The sequence below is a fragment of the Mauremys reevesii genome, linkage group 27, assembly GCF_016161935.1.
Source record: "Mauremys reevesii isolate NIE-2019 linkage group 27, ASM1616193v1, whole genome shotgun sequence".
Classification (NCBI taxonomy): domain Eukaryota; kingdom Metazoa; phylum Chordata; order Testudines; family Geoemydidae; genus Mauremys; species Mauremys reevesii.
Window position 1 is genome coordinate 9,069,329 of NC_052649.1, and position 18,973 is coordinate 9,088,301.

The following is an 18,973-nucleotide window of genomic DNA, read 5'->3' on the forward strand; positions in this document are numbered from 1 at the left end:
GAAGCTCCCTCTGCGCTGGATCCAGCTGTAGCGCTTCTCCACCTTTCTTTAAGCACTCGCTGTCACTTAGAAAAGCGCTGTGTTTGCAGCCCGTGCCTGGCTTTAGACAGCTTAGAGGAGATGTAAACTGTCATTGCATCGCTCTTAGCCGGGCTCCGGGGGCAAGGCTGCTGCTGTACGTGCCACTCCTGTATTGTCTCCTCCCTGGGTGCACGTTGTCTGCAGGTGTGATACTAGCGAGTCCTGCAGAATGAAAGATGCATGTTTCTGGGGTAGCCATGTGTATAATTCTCCTGCCAACAGGCCTTGTGGTGAACGGTGACAGCAGTGGCTCCTGCCCTCGCCACAGCACTAGACTAGCTGCCAAGGAGTCAGAAACGGGTGGACTCCGAAATGACACGAGTCCGCTTGTGTCTGTCTTCACAACTGCAGACTAGGCCAGAGAAGGCGGCTGGGGCCGGGGATGGGATGGTGTAGGCTCTTTGTCAAGAGCAGCACTGGCTAAATGCTTCTCCAGAGGGCAGGGAGATGGGCCCAGACCCAAGGCGAGGAAGCTGCAATGGGAGTAAAGGTGGAACTGCCTGAGGAGGAAGCAACCTGCCCCCCGCAGGTAAGAGTGAGTGTTGCCTGCAGGAGAAGGGAGGGAGGGAGGGGAGGCAGGGGTGAGGCAAGGCTGGCAGCAGGAATGGAAACTTGCTTTGATTCTTGGTTTCCTTGTGTGTTCAGCAGAGGCTGGAGATCTGGCAGGGATTACGGCTAAAGCTGCAGGGCTTGTGCGCCCCAAATCTCTGCTCTCTGCTGGGCAGTCTCAGGCTGCTGTGTCTGTCTGGTTCAGGGAGACCAAGGAAAACCATAACTTACTAAAACGAGTCAGGAAAAGTCATGCTAACCAGTGGGAGTTCCACAGGAGGCTGCCAGCGCCATGCGCAGTCCAGGGAAAGTGGCAGTTCAGAAATGTGTCTTCTATTTCCCCTGACCCCCCGCCCCCCCATCCAGTACCAAGCTGGTCACCAGTGTGTGGCCAGGCAGCCTGGGGAGAGGGATGAGCACATGGTGGAAACCAGGGACTCCTTTGTGCTAACCCTGGCTCTGCCTCCCCTGGTGGCCTGCAGGAGGTCATCTCCTCTCACCCCATGAAGCAGGGCTAATAACAACCCTGAGTTGTCTCATGGGAGTGTGACCAAGCCTGGCTAATTACAGGCCGTGCAGTGGCACGATGCTGGTGCTAATGAGTAATTGGGATTTGGGTGCTGAGACAGGCCCTGCACTGGGGCTGCCCTATCCCTTTGGCTAGCGCATAGCTAGGCATGTTCCTCCACACAGGAGCTGCTGCTGGAGGCCAAACTGGGAACCCAAACCACACAGCCAGGGCGCGTGTGTGGAAGGAAGGAGCCTGGGAAATTAGGGAAACTGAGTGAAATGCAAAGTGGTGAAGTTCTAAGCTGTGGTGGTGAAAGCTCCACTCTCACAGGCTGGGAATGTGCCCACCTCCATTCCCTAACTGATGCCGACACCACCATCCCGCCCTCCTGGCTAACCACAGCAAACTGGCCAAACTAAAAAAAGTGATGACATGATGTGAAATTTGTCTTATGAGTCACGGGCCCTGCAGCTCCAGTAGTTTTCCTAATGCATTGCTCTTGGAGGACCACAGCTGCTGGATGGGCTGGGAGCGAAGACCTGCCCTTTCTAGTCCCCGAAAATTTCAGCTCTCCTCCCCCAGCCTCTCTCCACCTTTCATGTTTCCATCCAGCCACAGTCCAAACAGGCTGACGGCAGCGCCTCTGGAAGCTGCTGTAAAGCTCCAGGAGTCTCCTCTGCCTTCGTGGCTGCAGCAACATGAACCTGAAAACTGTCCTCATCCTCCTGGTTCTGGCGCTAGCCACAATTTTTGCTTTGGTTTGTGTGTTGCTGACTCGAGGAGTGAAACCAGCCAGCTGTGAGCCGCAGAGCCTGAGCAGCCAGGAGGGAAAGCACAGCGACCAGAGCCTGGTCTTTGCTGATCTGACGCCAGAAGAAATGGTGCAAGTGGTGAGGTACCTGCAGCGCAGCCTTGGGGTGCCATTGGTAGATGGCTATAATGCAAACCCCTCTGATAACTGCATTTACTACGTCGATGTGCAGCTCCCCACCAAGGCCGAGGTGCTGGGGTTCTTGGATCGTGGGGGCAGGCGACCCCCCCGGCAGGCGCTGGCTGTGGTGTATTTTGGAAACCAACCGGATCCGAATGTCACGGAGTACGTGGTGGGTCCCCTGCCAAAGCCAACAACTCACCAGGACATCACGGTGCAGAAGTACGGCGGGAAGCTGCCGTATCACCGCAGACCGGTGCTGGATGCTGAGTACAAGCTGATTGCTGGCTATTTACGGGGGACGGCATTTCCCACAGCTCTAACCTTCCTGAATCAAGTATTTGATTATGATGGAACTAATTTAGCAGCTATGACCACAGCTCCCCGGGGGTTCCAGTCCGGAGACCGCACCACCTGGTTTGCTCTGTTCCACAACGTGAGCGGCTACTTCCTGCACCCGGTGGGGCTGGAGGTGCTGGTTGATCACAGCAGCCTGAACGTCTCCCAGTGGCGGGTGAGACAAGTGTTTTATAACGGCCAGTACTACGAGGACTTGGGGCAGCTGGAGAGCGAGTTCCAGCAGGACCATGTCGAAGTGGTCCCAGTTACGAGAGCCCCACCCGACGGGGGATTTTCTTCCATGCAGCCCCGAGCACCCCCCAGGGCTCCGTTCCCTCTGCAGTACGAGCCTCATGGGCCCCGCTACAGTGTCCGAAACAACCAAGTCGTCTCCCGGGCCTGGAGCTTTGCCTTTGGGGTGAACGTGAACACGGGGATGCGTCTCTTTGACATCAGATTTAAGGGGGAGAGGATTGTCTATGAAATCAGTGTCCAGGATGCTATATCTGTCTATGGCTCCAACTGTCCTGGAGGGATGTCAACCAGGTACATGGATGGGAGCTTTGGCATTGGGAGATTCACGTACCCGTTAGTCCGGGGGGTTGATTGCCCCTATTCAGCCACCTATGTAGACACCCACTACTTAGTTGAAACAGAGACACCAGAAACACATAAAAACTCCATCTGTATTTTTGAGCAGAACTCTGGGTCTCCGCTGAGGCGCCATTACTCCAACTTGCAGTCCCTGTACTACGGGGGTCTGACCAACTCTGCTCTGGTCCTTCGGTCCATTGCCACTCTGGGCAACTACGACTACATCTGGGACTTCATCTTCTACCAGAACGGAGCTATCGAGGCCAAAGTCCAAGCCACAGGCTACCTGAGTTCGTCCTTTCTCTACGGTGAAGGTCTGGACTATGGCAATAGGGTTGGGGATCACACCCTGGGGACGGTGCACACCCATTCCATCAATTATAAAGTGGACTTGGACGTTGGAGGTAGGTCTCTTGGTGATCTCTCTCTCTCTCTCCTGTGCCTCTCACTTACTACGTGCTACAGGCAGTTCTCAGACTTATGACACAACTGGTTCCTGAAAATTGTGTCATAAGTCGAAACGTCCTAACTCGGAACCGCAGTCCACTCTATTGCAGGACCGAGCATCATAAAGTTGAAACTAATTGTTGTAAATCAAATCAGGGTGTCCATTCAGAAACGCCGTTAAGTGCTGTTCGTCGTAAGTCGAACGTGGTCAAGTCGAGGACTGCCTGTATCCTGTAGAACTGCAGGAGTGGGGGCTGTCCCGAGATGCAGAACTCTCGCAGACGGCCAGTGGCAGCATCCTTAGTCACTTTCTTAGAGCTCTTGCAACATTATTTATTGACTTATTCAAATGAGGAGTCAGGGAAAGTCACAAACCCCAGGAGCCATGTGAATCCCAGCAAGAGGCAGCTGGTCCAGGGAAAACGTGTAAGGTAGCAGTTTGGAAATGTGTGTATTTTTCTACACCCGTCAGTTGCCAGGCATGGGGTGGGAGCCAGGGTCTCACTAGTTCTAACCGCTGCCTCTCCCTGTGACCTTGGGGTTGTCACCTTGCCCCACTGTGCCTCAGTTTCCCCAGGGTAAAGCAGGGATACCAGCGACTGTGGATTAGCTGATTTAGCTTGTGCAGTGCTAAGCATTTCCTGATCTCTGGGAACGTTTGTGGTTCAGGTCCCAAGACTCGGACCCCAAACTGGCCTCATTGTGGCTGCTGAATTCCTCTTGCTTCGAGACAGCCAGGCACGTTTTCCAGCGGCAGTTCCCGTGGACGGTTATTTGAGAGTTATATAACGTCCTACACACCGGTGCACGCCATCTGCTGGCTGAAACAACTAGGTGTTGTCTACATGTCTATGCTCAGGGGTCACTGGTCAATGGCGCTAAGAGAGCAGGTCGCAGTTTTCTTGTCTGAAGGTTGGTCTATCGGGCTGCGACTCAGCAATACGTCAGTTCAGCAGGGACTCTGGGAAAGCACCAGGGGAGCAGCAGCATTGAGGGGAGGGTCTTTAAATTAAAATGGCTTCTGCAAAAAGGGAAGAGTAAAAAAGAGACACTTTGCATCCCACCCCCGAGCCAGACATGGCACCAGTAAGAGCTGGATCCCCTGCCTCTCCTCCATCCCACAAGGACCTGCTTCGTGTTAGCAGCCCAGAAATGCCAACTCCTGGAATTGCGGGGGGGATGGAGGCCTGGTCTGTTAGAGATGTTACCCCAATGCAAACCCCAGCATAGGCCCCTGGCGTCAGCTGTGCTTCACGGCTCCATCAGAGGACTGCACCACTGTCGATTCCCTTTGTGTAGGCAAGGCCTGAGCGCACATTAAAATTCAAATCCGCACCTAGCGCCTAGCTCCTTCCGCCACATTTGTTGTGGCTCTAGTCTTAGTCTGGTTAATCCAGAGCCACAGTCAAGATAAAACCGTCTTCAGAGATAACACTACAACCACCCTGCTTGCCAAGGAAATGCAAGAGCAAATCAGACTGAGAACCAGACACTAGCAGCAGTGTAGAGCTCATGAGAAAGGAGCCCCAGGAGCCGTCCAAGTCCAGTGAGTCAGGAAGGGATGAAATTCTGCACCATAGCGAAAAATCTCCAGCCTCTTGTAGATTTGGTTTCACCCCCTACTGATGCTGAGTGCTTGGATCGCATCTTTTACAGGCAGCCTCTGGAAGTTGGTCTGAACAAACAATTAATGGCGCCTGCTCTGTAACTGGTGGTCTTCTGTTTATCAGTTACACTGTAACACAGAGCGTGCTGGACGGGCTGATAGCAAAGACCTGCCCTTTCTGGTCCCCACAAACTTCATATCTCCTCCTCCGACCTCGCCTCCACATCTCATGTTTCCTCTACTTAACCCGTTCAGCTGCAGCTTAAACAGGCTGCCTGGAGCTGGGAACACCACTCTGGAAGTGGTTCCTGAAGCCTCAGGCTCCTTTGCCTTCGTGGCTGCAGCAACATGAACCTGAAAACTGTCCTCATCCTCCTGGTTCTGGCGCTAGCCACAATTTTTGCTTTGGTTTGTGTGTTGCTGACTCGAGGAGTGAAACCAGCCAGCTGTGAGCCGCAGAGCCTGAGCAGCCAGGAGGGAAAGCACAGCGACCAGAGCCTGGTCTTTGCTGATCTGACGCCAGAAGAAATGGTGCAAGTGGTGAGGTACCTGCAGCGCAGCCTTGGGGTGCCATTGGTAGATGGCTATAATGCAAACCCCTCTGATAACTGCATTTACTACGTCGATGTGCAGCTCCCCACCAAGGCCGAGGTGCTGGGGTTCTTGGATCGTGGGGGCAGGCGACCCCCCCGGCAGGCGCTGGCTGTGGTGTATTTTGGAAACCAACCGGATCCGAATGTCACGGAGTACGTGGTGGGTCCCCTGCCAAAGCCAACAACTCACCAGGACATCACGGTGCAGAAGTACGGCGGGAAGCTGCCGTATCACCGCAGACCGGTGCTGGGGAAGGAGTATGAGCAGATTGAAATCTTCTTACAGAGGGAGACGTTCTCAACAGCCCCTACCTTCCTGAATCAAGTATTTGATTGTAATGGGACCAATTTTGTATCGCTAACCTCAGCCCCCCGGGGGTTCCAGTCCGGAGACCGCACCACCTGGTTTGCTCTGTTCCACAACGTGAGCGGCTACTTCCTGCACCCAGTGGGGCTGGAGGTGCTGGTTGATCACAGCAGCCTGAACGTCTCCCAGTGGCAGGTGAGACAAGTGTTTTATAACGGCCAGTACTACGGGGACTTGGCGCAGCTGGAGAGCGAGTTCCACCAGGACCATGTCGAAGTGGTCCCAGTTACGAGAGCCCCACCCGACGGGGGATTTTCTTCCATGCAGCCCCGAGCACCCCCCAGGGCTCCGTTCCCTCTGCAGTACGAGCCTCATGGGCCCCGCTACAGTGTCCGAAACAACCAAGTCGTCTCCCGGGCCTGGAGCTTTGCCTTTGGGGTGAACGTGAACACGGGGATGCGTCTCTTTGACATCAGATTTAAGGGGGAGAGGATTGTCTATGAAATCAGTGTCCAGGATGCTATATCTGTCTATGGGTCCAACTGTCCTGGAGGGATGTCAACCAGGTACATGGATGGGAGCTTTGGCATTGGGAGATTCACGTACCCGTTAGTCCGGGGGGTTGATTGCCCCTATTCAGCCACCTATGTAGACACCCACTACTTAGTTGAAACAGAGACACCAGAAACACATAAAAACTCCATCTGTATTTTTGAGCAGAACTCTGGGTCTCCGCTGAGGCGCCATTACTCCAACTTGCAGTCCCTGTACTACGGGGGTCTGACCAACTCTGCTCTGGTCCTTCGGTCCATTGCCACTCTGGGCAACTACGACTACGTCTGGGACTTCATCTTCTACCAGAACGGAGCTATCGAGGCCAAAGTCCAAGCCACAGGCTATATGACTACGTCCTTTCTCTACGGTGACGGTCTGGACTATGGCAATAGGGTTGGGGATCACACCCTGGGGACGGTGCACACCCATTCCATCAATTATAAAGTGGACTTGGACGTTGGAGGTAGGTTTCTGTGTAACTTTTTTATTTCTAGTTTTGTGCCCATCCTTTTAGTATCTCAGCTCCTCCCAGGTACATTTATATTTGCAAAATAAGGTTTCTCTTGGACTCTGGAGTGCTGCTTTTCTCCTTTCTCTGGTATCAGAGAGACCTGCCTGGCGTGTACCCCATCAAGAGTGTTTCTCTATCTCTGCCCCTTTTGTGTCCTCACTCTGGTTATGGTGAGGAAGCGTTAAGGAGTCTGACCAGCAGCAGAGCAAGGTAATAGCTGGGAGGCTGCTGGGTAACCTCTCGGAATGAGAATGGAGCCCTGAGCTGGCATGAAAAGCAAAGGCAAGGCTGGGGAATACTGGTTCATTTGACAGATTTCCACCGCTGAAGGAAATGAAGTTAAGGAATCAGAATCTGAAACCCGATAAACAGTGAAGAGTTCTAGAGACAACCACTGACCAGGTTTATTTGTAGCTCAATATGGGACGTCCCAGAATTGCTCTGGTCTCATTGCTGCTGTTTGTGCATTAGCTCCCTCGATGGAGATGTCTGCTCTCGGCTCTCTGTAACGCCTTCTGCGTGGGGGAACTGGCCACATAGGCTGAAGCTTTACAGGGAAAGGCTGTTTATCCCCTAAGATGTCGGTAACCAAAAGCGCCTGCTTGGGACTCATTTCGATAAGATCCAGGTGTGTCTATCTCCCAGCTGTGGCTCTTTGGTTTCCTTTCTGCCTTAGGGCTGGTAATGCAGAACTCTCTGTTTCTAATCATCTCTCTGTTTTCCCTCTTTGTGTTGTGTTTGACACACAGAGCCCAGGCCCCCGTTCCAATCCTAGGCTGTCCCAAAAGTAGTGTTAGGAACGGGAAGACAGGAACGGGGGTGTGTGTGTGTGTGTGAGAGAGAGAGAGAGAGATTATAATATTTGTTTGTAGCGGAGGTGTCTCATCTATCCTCCTCCTTTCTCCAGAGTAAAATCTCTCGCTCTGATCTCCTCTTTAGCTGTAGTCTCTACTGGGCATTTTGATCATATCTGGCCAAAGTGCCAACCCCCCGCCCCCCCGTGAAAGACGCCATAGGGTGTGGATCGGCACCGTGGGCTGTCAGCGAGCGAGGTCAGTCCCGTGGGCTGCAGGAAAAGTTGCACAGCCCAAGACTGAAGGCGGGGTGGGTGGACGCAGGTAGAAAGGCAGCATCCCCTCCCTTTCTGAATGAAGTGGGAGGTCACGTTCCTGGACCCTCATCCACTGCATGTTCCAGCCCGGAGCGTGCATGGAAACCCAGGAGGTTTTTATGTGAAGAATCTTAATGTCAGGTGCAAGCTAGTCCCGAGCACAGAGCCCACCAGCCACAGCTACTGGGTCACCATTAGAATTCTCCTCTTGCCCAGGGGGCGGCCCGCGGTAGCACAGGCCCTTTCCGCGCCCGGGAGTGCTGAAAGACGGTGCTCAGCTCTTTGCTGTTCCAATACCCCCTCCCATGTTAACAGGCTGTGCAGCGCCCTCCCCCAGGCGCCTGTACTCTAATACCCACCATCCCCGAATGCTGGGAGAGGGATGCAGGCATTGCGGATACAGCAGCCTGTGTTCTGCTCTCGGGTACCTGTGGCTGACTTGCTGAAGTCAGTGCTGTGGCATGAAGACCAGGAGTCTTTGTGGCACCTGAGACTCTAACAAATTTATTTGAGCATAAGCTTTGGCAGCGGCATGAGTGTAACTGGCCCACTGCCTGGTTCCGCCCAGCAGCACAACTCTCAGCCAGCAGAGAGCAGCATTAGAGCAACCAACCAATGTAAATCATCCAGGAGATGAGCTGCTGGCAGCTCAGTTTCTAGCAGTCACAGGAACCTCAGGCTGGAACACTGGTGCTCACCTTCGAGCGCTGAGGCTGCTCTGTGCAGCTCCCAGGCTCGGTGAGAGGCACAGGACGTGCACAAACCGATTTTAAATCACCTCTTACGTTTCACCCATTTCTCACAAGCCCTCTGGGATTTTGCCGAGGGCTGAAGCAGCCATAGCAAGCTCAGGCGCGGTGGGTCTGGGGCAGGCTGGTTAGGAGGCCTGCATCGTGCACACTTGGCTGTCTATGCTCTGCACGTGACTTGCAAATGTCCATCAGATGAACAGGTAAGAAGTCTGCCCTACCAGCTCCTTTCAGCAATAGGCTCTGGCCTGAATTCTGGTAACAGCAGCCCCTGCACCCTTCCCAGTGCCAAACGAGCTGGAGGGCTGGGGTTCTGCAGAGAAAAGCCAGCCACTCGCCAGGGGCCGCAAGGCAGAGAGCTCCCGGCGGTGGGGACATGTGGAGAGTCTGACTGACAGATGGGAGATACTCTAGTGCAAACTGCCGTAGTGAGCACGCGTCGCACGTACATCAGACCTTCAGTCGTAGCTCTTGAATTGCTTCGCGGACCTGGATCAACCATATCGTTCCCACTTAAATGGGGAAACTGAGGGGACAAGAGCACCAAGCTCACAGAGTCCCACTGACTTCACTCCTGCTTTTACACCAGTGTAGGGATTAGGCTAATGGAGTGTCGAGTTCCTCTGCAAGGGCCCAAGGAGTTACCTCCCTGGCTGCCTCTGTGCTCTGGAAAAGGGGTCCTGGCCATTAACCTTCCTTTGGCGCAGCTGCTCGGAAATGCCAAGGAAGCTCAGCAAGGTCTCGGGGTGCAGACAAAGGAGAAGACTCTCGCCCATGCCATCCCGTTAGCCCCTCTGTGGGTGCTGCTCTAGCTCTTTCCGGGGCCGTTTCAGTCTAGGTGCTTATACATCAGCAACCCCTAATGAGCCAGGCTTTAGCTGTAAGTTCTGCAGTAACAGGCCTCCTCTGTGTCCAGCTGACCACAGCCCGTGTTCTGGCAGCACCGTTAAGGGAAGGGCTGTGTTTTGCCCCATCCCTGTGACACACAGTCTTGCGACCATGCACCTCTGCCTCCTCTCATCCTCTGACCCCAAGCTTTGGATTCCTTCTCTCAGGGCAGCTGACAGCTGTGATCCCTGAACAGGGCCGGCTCCAGCCTTTTTGCCGCCCCAAGCAGCAAAGCGGGGAAAAAAAAAAAGATAAAGCCGTGATCGGCGGCACTTCGGCGGCAGCTCTACTGCGCTGCTTCATTCTTTGGCGGCAATTCAGTGGCAGGTCCCTCTCGGAGCGAAGGACTCGCCACCGAATTGCCGCCAAAGACCCAGACGTGCCCCCCTTTTCTATTGGCCGCCCCAAGCACCTGCTTCCTTTGCTGGTGCCTGGAGCAAGCCCTGTCCCTGAATAAGAAAGGCAGCTCTGCTGCATCTTGCTTGAACTCCTTGCACTAGGCACTTAGAAAGGGTATGGCACAGACAGCACCTGTCACCCCCACACAGGCTGGGATGTGAGACTGCAAGTCACTCTGCACTAACCCTGCTGGGCTGCAGCTGCCTGGTGCTGATTGGGATTTTCTTGGCATTATTTTCATTTGTGACAAAAGCCACATGGATGATTTTCATACAAAAGCTGCTGTCCGTGGGAGGAGCAAACAACCCCAGCATTTCTGGAGGAGGAGAACGTGTTTCCTAAAATAAAAAGATACAAATAAATAATCCAACCTGGATAGAGCTGTGGGCTTGATTTCTGGCATCCTGTCCTCCCGAGGGTAAGTAGAGGCAGATAAACCCAGACCCGCTGTAGCTGCACTGAAATTATTTTCAATGAAAGCCTCAAGTAAACTCACTTTGCCTAAGCAGAAGAAGCCAGAGCAACCCAAACTGAGAACCAGAGACTATAACCACCTTTTCCTGGCTCACGGAGTTTGGAAAGTTCCTGGGACTCCTTCTCGTGAACATCTCGATTATCTTATTCCCATGGGCCCTTACCAACCTCACGTCCATGCACTGAATTTGTTAGTAGACTAGTCTTAGTTACTCAGATAAAAATATTGCAGGAGCCTCCTGATTTTCTGGCAGTGCAATGAAATTCATCCAGTTACTTGGGAGAGGCACGTATCTGTCTTCCACCTTTCTTCAGATGGGTCTAGTACTTCTTGTGCATTTTTGCCTTGTACAACACTTAATATATTCTTCGCAGTAACTGCCAAATGCATGTCTATTCTGTGAAAGTCTGCTCCAGCCCTGTTCTTACCAACGTGTCTACAAGGTCTCCAAATGTTTTGGCCCTGGAGGGCTTTGCTATGGCTTGTACCAAATCTTATGCATCTATCACAAGACAGCTCCTCCCAGCGGGGTTAACTGTTGGTGGGCAGTGGACATGGGCTGTCAGTACATCACCCAATATTGCTTTTGTGCCTGTTCTTAGACTGTCAGTTGCCTGTACTAATGCCAAAGGGATTGGCATTAACTCGTGTCAAAATCTGTTGCAAATTCACAGTTCTGCTGGCTTCATAGGCTGTGATTAGTTGCTGAAGAATATTTCTGTCCATCTTCATAGTTGAAGCCTTTCCTGTGACTTCTTCCCCCACCTCATAGAGCCTGGAAAAAATTGGAGCATTATTTTTTGGCAGTGGATGATGAATATGTATGTGACCAGGATCCCTCATAAATTATCTGGAAAACAAGGTGAACAGTGAGGTGGCAAAATTTGCAGACAATACAAAATTACTCAAGATAGTTAAGTCCAAAGCTGACTGTGAAGAGTAACAAAGGGATCTCACAAGACTAGGCAACAAAATGGCAGATGAAATTCAATGTTGATAAGTGCAAAGTAATGGACATTGGAAAATATGATCCCAGCTATACAGACAAAATGATGAGGTCTAAATTAGCTATTACCACTCAAGAAAGAGACCTTGGAGTCATTGTGGATAGTTCCCTGAAAACATCTGCTCTATGTGCAGTGACAGTCAAAAAAGTGAACAGAAGGTTAGAACATTAGGAACGGGACAGCTAATACAATAGAAATATCATAATGCCACTCGATAAATCCCTGGAATTCACATATGACAAAAGCCACCCTCCCCAACCCTTACTGCTCGGACTCATTCCCTGCAAGGCCCTGAATTACATGGAATCTCCCAGTTCTTGAGAGGTGCTGCTCATTCCCCCTGTCACTTTGCAAGTTCACCTTCTCTTCTAGGAAGGTGCAAAATCATGAGCAGAAATATTCTACTTGCTCTGTCGCAGGGTCTTCAACCTGTGGTGTGTGGACACCTGGAGGGCCACAGACTATGGGGTCTGCACCTCCACTGGAAATTGTATAGGGGTCTGCAAATGAAAAAAGGTTGAAAATCACTGACCTATTGTATATGTAATGTTTGTTAATTACAGTAGCTGCGTTGTCATCTGGGGAGAGTGCAGGGGCTTGCACAAGGGTTTTGCACCTCTTAGGCTCCACTTAACCCTCTGCACAGGGTGAGTAGGTGATTACGGGAGCCAGATGATGGGGTCGGCCACATCTCATTGCATCTCAGGCACTCATCACAACTGCAGTCGTTGCTGAGAAGGACTTAGCCGCTCGTTTGGCGTGAGACTGCTTGTTGGGCACAGAGCTGCAGACATGGAGATGGCCCCGTGCAGAACCCACGTTGTTCAGAGTCTCTGGGACGGGGTGGTGGTGAGAATGCGTATGCTGACTAGGAAGTACAGGAAGTGATTTCTTCAGTGGTATTTTTCTTTGTCTTTTAGGGGTGGATAATACTGTGTTGGCCCATGACATGACATTCGATACCGTGCAGGCTCCTTGGAGTCCAGACCACCAGATACAGCGCCCACGGCTCACCAAAGCAGTCCTGGACACAGAGGACAAGGCTGCGTTCCGGCTCCATTCAAACATGCCCAGATACATCTATTTTGCAGCCAACAGTAAAAATAAGTGGGGCCACCGGCGTGGCTACAGGATCCAGATCGTTAGCTTCACCGGGGAACATCTGCCAGAAACCAGTTTGATGGAGAGAGCGATCAGCTGGGGGAGGTAGGCAGCTTTCAGCTAGATGTTACCACATAGTTTATGATACACAAGTCACCTGCGGGTGCCTAGGTGTCCAGTGGCTGCGTGGTTCAGGTATGGGCAAAGGCTCTTGAACGCGCTAATGAAAGGGTATCATGTTCCCTCTTACCAAGCACTGGGCGTTATGCCTAAGGCTACAATTTTGTCATGGTTATTTTTAGTAAAACTCATGGACAGGTCACGGGCAAGAAACACAAATTCAGGGAAGCCGTGACCTGTCTGTGACTTTTGCTGCTGCAGCTCCCTGTTCCCCCCCCACCATGGTGGCTGGGAGCTGTGGGGTTCCCCCTCCACCCCCAGCAGCTGGGAAATGCAGGGTGACCATATTTCCCAAAGAGAAAACAGGACACCCCAGACGCTCGCCCGAGGTGTCCCCCACCTCCTGCACGGTCACTGGAACCCTGAGGAGGCCCCCTCAGGAGCTGTCACCTGTCGCTGGAACCCTGCCAGGGACTCAGTGGCTGCCAGCTCCAGAGTCCTGCAGCCCGTGGGGCTGAAGCAGAGACGGTCACCGAGGTCTCTGGAAGTCACGGATTCCATGACATAAACGTAGCCTCAGTTGTGCCCTATCAGCTGTTTGCCCACTCCTTGGAGTTTAAAGCCAAACCTCTGTTGCAAACCTTGATTGAATTCTCTGCTTCATTGGTTCATTTTGTACCCTGCTGCCACACACTTCCTCCAGTGCACCTTACCTGTGGCCTGAAGCCCGCTCTGTTTTCCCAGTCCTGCCTCACCCCTTGGCCACAGCTCAGTCAGTGCGTCTCAGTCATGACCTGCGCGGTACCTGCTATTCCAGTCCAGGTCACACCCATTCCCCTTCTGCTGATGCACCTCACTGGCACCCTGCTCTACCAGTCTCTGGAGTTTCTGCTGGGCTGAAGGTTGTGGTAATAGTTTTGTGAGGTGTCCACTAGGATCACAGAAGCTTGAGGTGGAAAAGACCCATTACATTATGTAGCCCATGCCCCGTCCACCCTGCCAGGTGGGGTCAGGGCAGACTGTTTCCTGTAGTATATTTCTCCCAATCTGGTTTTAAATGTCCCTGTCCTGTGTGGCTGCCTTCTTTCTCTCCTCTCATTAGGTACAAACTGGCTGTCACCAAACGAAAAGAGGAGGAACCAACCAGTAGCAGCATCTACAACCAGAACGACCCCTGGATGCCCACTGTGGCCTTTGCTGACTTCATAAACAAAGAGACCATTGTAAATGAGGTGAGTTGGATTCTCTTTGTGCTGGGGCCATGTATTACAGTGTGCTGAGTATTATGCTCAGTCTTAGAGCCATCCACAGCCCAGGACCCTCACAGATGAGGCCCGTTCTTTTGCTCAGGGCTCAGACAGACATTGCTAACAGGACTCTTGGTTTCTGGGGGACAAAAGGAAAACCTCGGGGAAGGAAAAACAACTCACTGCACTCTGTGTTTCCGAGTTGGCACCTGTTCATTCTTTGTCCTCGTGAAGTCCATGCGACTGAGTCGTGTGTGGAGTGAATGAGCAGAGCTGGTCAGGACAGTCTGAAAAATCTGAAATTGCAACAAATGGGGAAAAAATGTCAGGAAAATGTTTCCATTGCCCAAGCCGCCCTCCAAAAGAGGGACCTGGCAGGTGGCATTCGCAGGCTTTGGCCCAGGTTCTGTCCTTGGATGTTACTGGTCCGCCCCAGTACGTGCCTCCAATGAATGTTCTCCTGAAATAACCAAGTTATGTGACACTGTCTCCCTTCCCCAGGACTTGGTTGCCTGGATAACAACTGGTTTCCTTCACATCCCACATGCTGAGGATATTCCCAACACAGTGACGGTGGGAAACGGAGTCGGCATTTTCCTGAGACCCTACAATTATTATGACATAGACCCTTCCATATACTCACCTGATGGCGTCTTTTTCACCAGTGAGCAGGACTCTAGTGTATGTGAAGTCAACCACGTTGCCTGCCTGTCCAAAAGTGCCTCATGTTTACCAACCCTCCCTCCGTTCACCTATGACGGCTTCCAAAATCTGACGAGACTGTAAGAGTTATTGGCCGCAGGGTCTTTGTGTGGTAGAAGAAGTGAATACTCTGCCCAGAAGATCCATTTGCATAATGAAGATCTGTCTTAAAACCCATTTCTAATGACTAAGTTTATCTTTTGATAAAGTAATATCACCATTATAATTGCTTACAAGGGCTGTATCTAAGAGTTATGGACTGCAGGGTCTTTATGTGGTAGGAGAAATAAGAGGCCGCCCAAGAAATACCTGGCGACGCGACCTTCAGGTTGATAGCAAAAAAATGGGCTATACCTGGAACCAGCTAGAGCGAATGGCCCAGGATAGAAGACTATGGAGATCTGTTGTTGGCGGCCTATACCCCGGTTGGGGTGACGGGCATGAATGAATGAATGACCAGAGTGACTACTCTGCTGAAAAAAATCTATTTTTAGTCATGGAGATCTGTCTTCAAGTCCATCTGTTAACGATGTTGTGTAGCTTTTTATATAGTAACTTCACTATTACAAGGGACTGTCTCTTTAAAGGGAAACATAACTTTCTCAGTGCGCTGCCAGGTTAGAATTTGCATTAGTCTTTTTTAGAACAACATGTTTAAATCCAGTTTGTCGCATGGAGGGAGGCAGGTGGAAGGAGAGCCAATTCTGTTCCTCTGATAACAGTAATAAATACTGAGTAGTAACTAGCTCAGGTGAAAATAATGAAGCTTGATGTTGGTCCAAAGTTATCTCAAATGCCTTATTCTTAAACTGTTGCAGCTGTGTTGCACTGCCTGTGTCCATGAAGGCTGAAGGGGCTAAGAGTCTTAGCATAAGCACATGGGAATAGCTGTACTGGGTCTAGTTCCGTATCCTGTTTTCCGACAGTGGCCATTCAGAGGGAATGAACAGAACAGGCAACCACTGAGTGATCCATCCCCTGTGGTCCAGTCCCAGCTTCTGGCAGTCAGAGGCTAGGGTTGTGTCCCTGACCATCTTGGCTAATAGCCATTGATGGACCTGTCCTCCAGGAACTTATCTCATTCTTTTTTGAACCCAGCTATACTTTTGGCCTTCACAACATCCCCTGGAAATGAATTCCACAGGCTGTGTGCGCACTGCCTACATTTATAAGTCAACCTTAAAAACATGCTGTGGCCTGAAGCTTTGACTAAACCCCTGCCTTGAGAAAGCACAAGCCATACAGCAGCTGTGAGATCTCACCGAGGTTAGCCAGTCCTCATCATGGGCTAGTGCCTTTCAAGAACATCAGATATATAAAGCCCTGTAGCCTGAAGCCTCTCCTGAGGGTCTGATCTGGCTGCTGTGAGAGTCTGGGGCCGTGCAGAAGGCTGTGAGCTAAGTCACTCCTACTCACTCTGCTTTCCAGACCTTGTGGGTAGTTCAACAACAGGAAAGGAATAAGAGATGAAGATTTGACAAGTGGCTCCTGCGCATCTGCTCCCTAAGTGAGCAGCTTTGGGGACAGTGATCTCTGGTAAATACTGGGTGTAATTTTAGCAGGATGTCTGAAGATCAGCAGAATAGTAGATGGGGCACAAGGCTGTTACTCCAGTGTTGGAGCACCTGAGTCATCACAAGCCACAAAAGAGACATGTGAGCTGTTCAATATTGAAATGAATGTGATGCTTAGAACTGACAGGTGCTGGGTAGAGCCAGACTGTGGGGGTGGGGGGCTCTTCACGGCACTCACGGGTGTCATGGCTGTGGTATTATGGGATGGGACACTGCACACGATTTCATATCACATACCAGGGTGCAAAGCAGCTTCCACTGCCTAGAGCACAAACGAACATTGGGCTGATGATGCAGAGGAAGCCAGGAGAGCTGAGAGACCCGTTAAATGGCTAAGAATGGTCAATGCAGGGAGTGAACTATAGAGTGGAGGAAACAAAGACCAAGCACTGGCCACGGCTGGGCCAGAAGCTAATGAGACCATCAGGGCTCATCGTTGGAAGGACGTTAGTGACAAGGGGATATGGAAATAAGTTTCGCCCCTCCCTAGTCCCAAGGGAGCAGGCTCCTTCCCAAGATCTGGGATCCATTGTCCAAGGAGGAAGCATGATTTTCAGAGCAGCTAGGGAACGACGGGCTGCTGAGGCTCCAGGCCCAGATGAATTTGGTCCTGCAAAGGAAGCAGTGTAAGGTCCTAGGCCAGCTTTTGCTCAGGGAGACTTGGTCATTTGTGGGGGAGGCAATGTGACTCTGGAGGGTACTAGAGAGAATCTGAACTCAAGCTTCCTCTGTGGCCTGGGAGGTTAGACAGCAGGTGGGGCTGCACCTCCCACTGCTCTTAGCTATGGCTGTCCCACAATCCTGGCTGTTAGAGACTGACACCAAGCCCTATTCATTCCCACAACGCCCCTTCTGGTGCAGGGCTGGGGTTGGTGAGCAGGGCTGGGGGGTGCTGCACTGGTGCAGAGGTAGCTTGGGGGTAGCTGGGCTGGTGGGGTGCAGGGCTGGAGTAGCTGGGTTGGAAGGGGTGCAGGGCTGGAGTAGCTGGGTTGGAAGGGGTGCAGGGGTGGAGTAGCTGGACTGGTGGGGTGCAGAGGTGGAGTAGCTGGGCTGGTAGGGGTGCAGGGCTGGAGTAGCTGGGCTGGAAGGGGTGCAGGGGTGGAGTAGCTGGGCTGGTGGGGTGGAGTAGCTGGGTTGGAAGGGGTGCAGGGGTGGAGTAGTTGGGCTGGTGGGGTGCAGGGGTGGAGTAGCTGGGCTGGAAGGGGTGCAGGGGTGGAGTAGCTGGGCTGGAAGGGGTGCAGGGGTGGAGTAGCTGGGCTGGTGGAGTACAGGGGTGGAGTAGCTGGGTTGGAAGGGGTGCAGGGGTGGAGTAGCTGGGTTGGAAGGGGTGCAGGGGTGGAGTAGTTGGGCTGGTGGGGTGCAGGGGTGGAGTAGCTGGGCTGGTGGAGTGCAGGGGTGGAGTAGCTGGGCTGGAAGGGGTGCAGGGGTGGTGCTGGGTTGATTGGGAAGCCAGCGGCAGTGGCTGTAGGGCTGGTGTTGGGGGGGCCCCCCCGAGTCTCTGCCGCTGTGGGCTGGGGCCTGGGGCAGCGAGACGGGAGGCAGAGGCTGCTTGCTGGCAGTTGCCACAGCAGCCCGGACTAGGAGGAGGCACTGCAGGTCAGTGCCCATCATGAGAGCGCAGCTGAGACATGGTGGGTGCCAGGTGCCAGGCAGCCGTGCTCCCCAGACAGGCAAAGGCACTGCCTCATCCAGCTCCCTCCTAGGGCTCTTCTCCCAGTTCCAGCCTGTCCAATCCCATCCCCCCGTGCCCTGGGCCCCCTCTGATACCCACCTTGCAACAAGCATCCCAGCCAGGGCCTGTCCCCGCTGCCTGCCGAGGGGACGGGGCTCTGCATGAGGGTTCGGATCAAGTCACAAGGCAGGGCCATGCCCCTGGGCAGAGTTAGGGACAAATTGCCAAAAGAGCCCAGTGGGCCACTGACCTGGCCATGAGAGGAGTTGGGCATTTTATCTGCTGGGACTCTGCCCTGCTCCACTGGAAGGAGTGAATTTGAAAATGATTCTGGGGGTGGGAACGGGGCTCCTGGGAAGGAAAGGGGCAGAGCTGGCAGCTCAGACCTCTCCTCCATCACAGGAAGGGTTGGTCTAAGCCCCCTCCCTGCCCAATGCCCAAGGAGATTTAATTCCAAAGTGCTTGAGCTGAGCTTGACATTCTGCCAAACTGGTGGCACAGACAGGACATGGAGTCTTAACCAATCAGGGATGAAGTCCCCATCCCTATGCAGAGTCCAGATCCTCCCCTGTTCCTGGTATGAAGGGGCAGCAGACCTCAGGATGAGGCCAGAGATAGTCACCTGGGTCAGCTCTGCTCATGGGCTGGAGCATGCAGGAAACGCTTTGATTTTGGCAACATGCAGGTTTCAGAGATACCATAAATCCTGAAGCCAGCCTGCAGCCCGGGAGCCAGCCCTGCCCAGCTGTTACAAAAGCAAAGCTACACAGGGAGAGCTGGGGGCTCTCCAAGCGTTTGGTGAAAGGAACTTATGACTTTAAAAGAGGAAGGGAAGGGGGATGAGAAGAGGGGAAAACACCTAATGTCCTAAACAGCAGGAGAGAAGGCAGCAGAGGCAGGCAGG

At 52.7% G+C, this 18,973-nt stretch overlaps 1 protein-coding gene across 3 annotated transcripts; it reads left to right on the plus strand.

Annotated features, from left to right (window-relative positions):
* The first annotated feature begins 1,800 nt into the window (after positions 1 to 1,800).
* LOC120392048 (membrane primary amine oxidase-like) lies at positions 1,801 to 15,112 on the plus strand. 3 transcript variants are annotated; one of them, XM_039516384.1, is made up of 4 exons: positions 1,801 to 3,409; positions 12,574 to 12,859; positions 13,977 to 14,106; positions 14,623 to 15,112. In XM_039516384.1, exons 1-4 carry the CDS (start codon positions 1,840 to 1,842, stop codon positions 14,905 to 14,907), a joined length of 2,271 nt encoding a protein of 756 aa, XP_039372318.1. In that variant the 5' UTR covers positions 1,801 to 1,839; the 3' UTR covers positions 14,908 to 15,112. The 3 variants fall into 3 exon arrangements, with proteins under 3 accessions (XP_039372318.1, XP_039372319.1, XP_039372320.1); XM_039516385.1 differs by lacking the exon at positions 1,801 to 3,409 and adding an exon at positions 8,800 to 9,087; XM_039516386.1 differs by lacking the exon at positions 1,801 to 3,409 and adding an exon at positions 10,569 to 10,589.
* The last annotated feature ends 3,861 nt before the right edge of the window (positions 15,113 to 18,973 follow it).

Excerpts from the sequence above, each read along its gene's own strand:
- LOC120392048 (XM_039516384.1), top strand. The coding sequence starts at position 1,840 with ATGAACCTGAAAACTGTCCTCATCCTCCTGGTTCTGGCGCTAGCCACA. Across the intron at positions 12,860-13,976 it reads AGAGCGATCAGCTGGGGGAG|GTACAAACTGGCTGTCACCA; the intron begins GTAGGCAGCTTT and ends TCCTCTCATTAG. Across the intron at positions 14,107-14,622 it reads AAGAGACCATTGTAAATGAG|GACTTGGTTGCCTGGATAAC; the intron begins GTGAGTTGGATT and ends TCCCTTCCCCAG.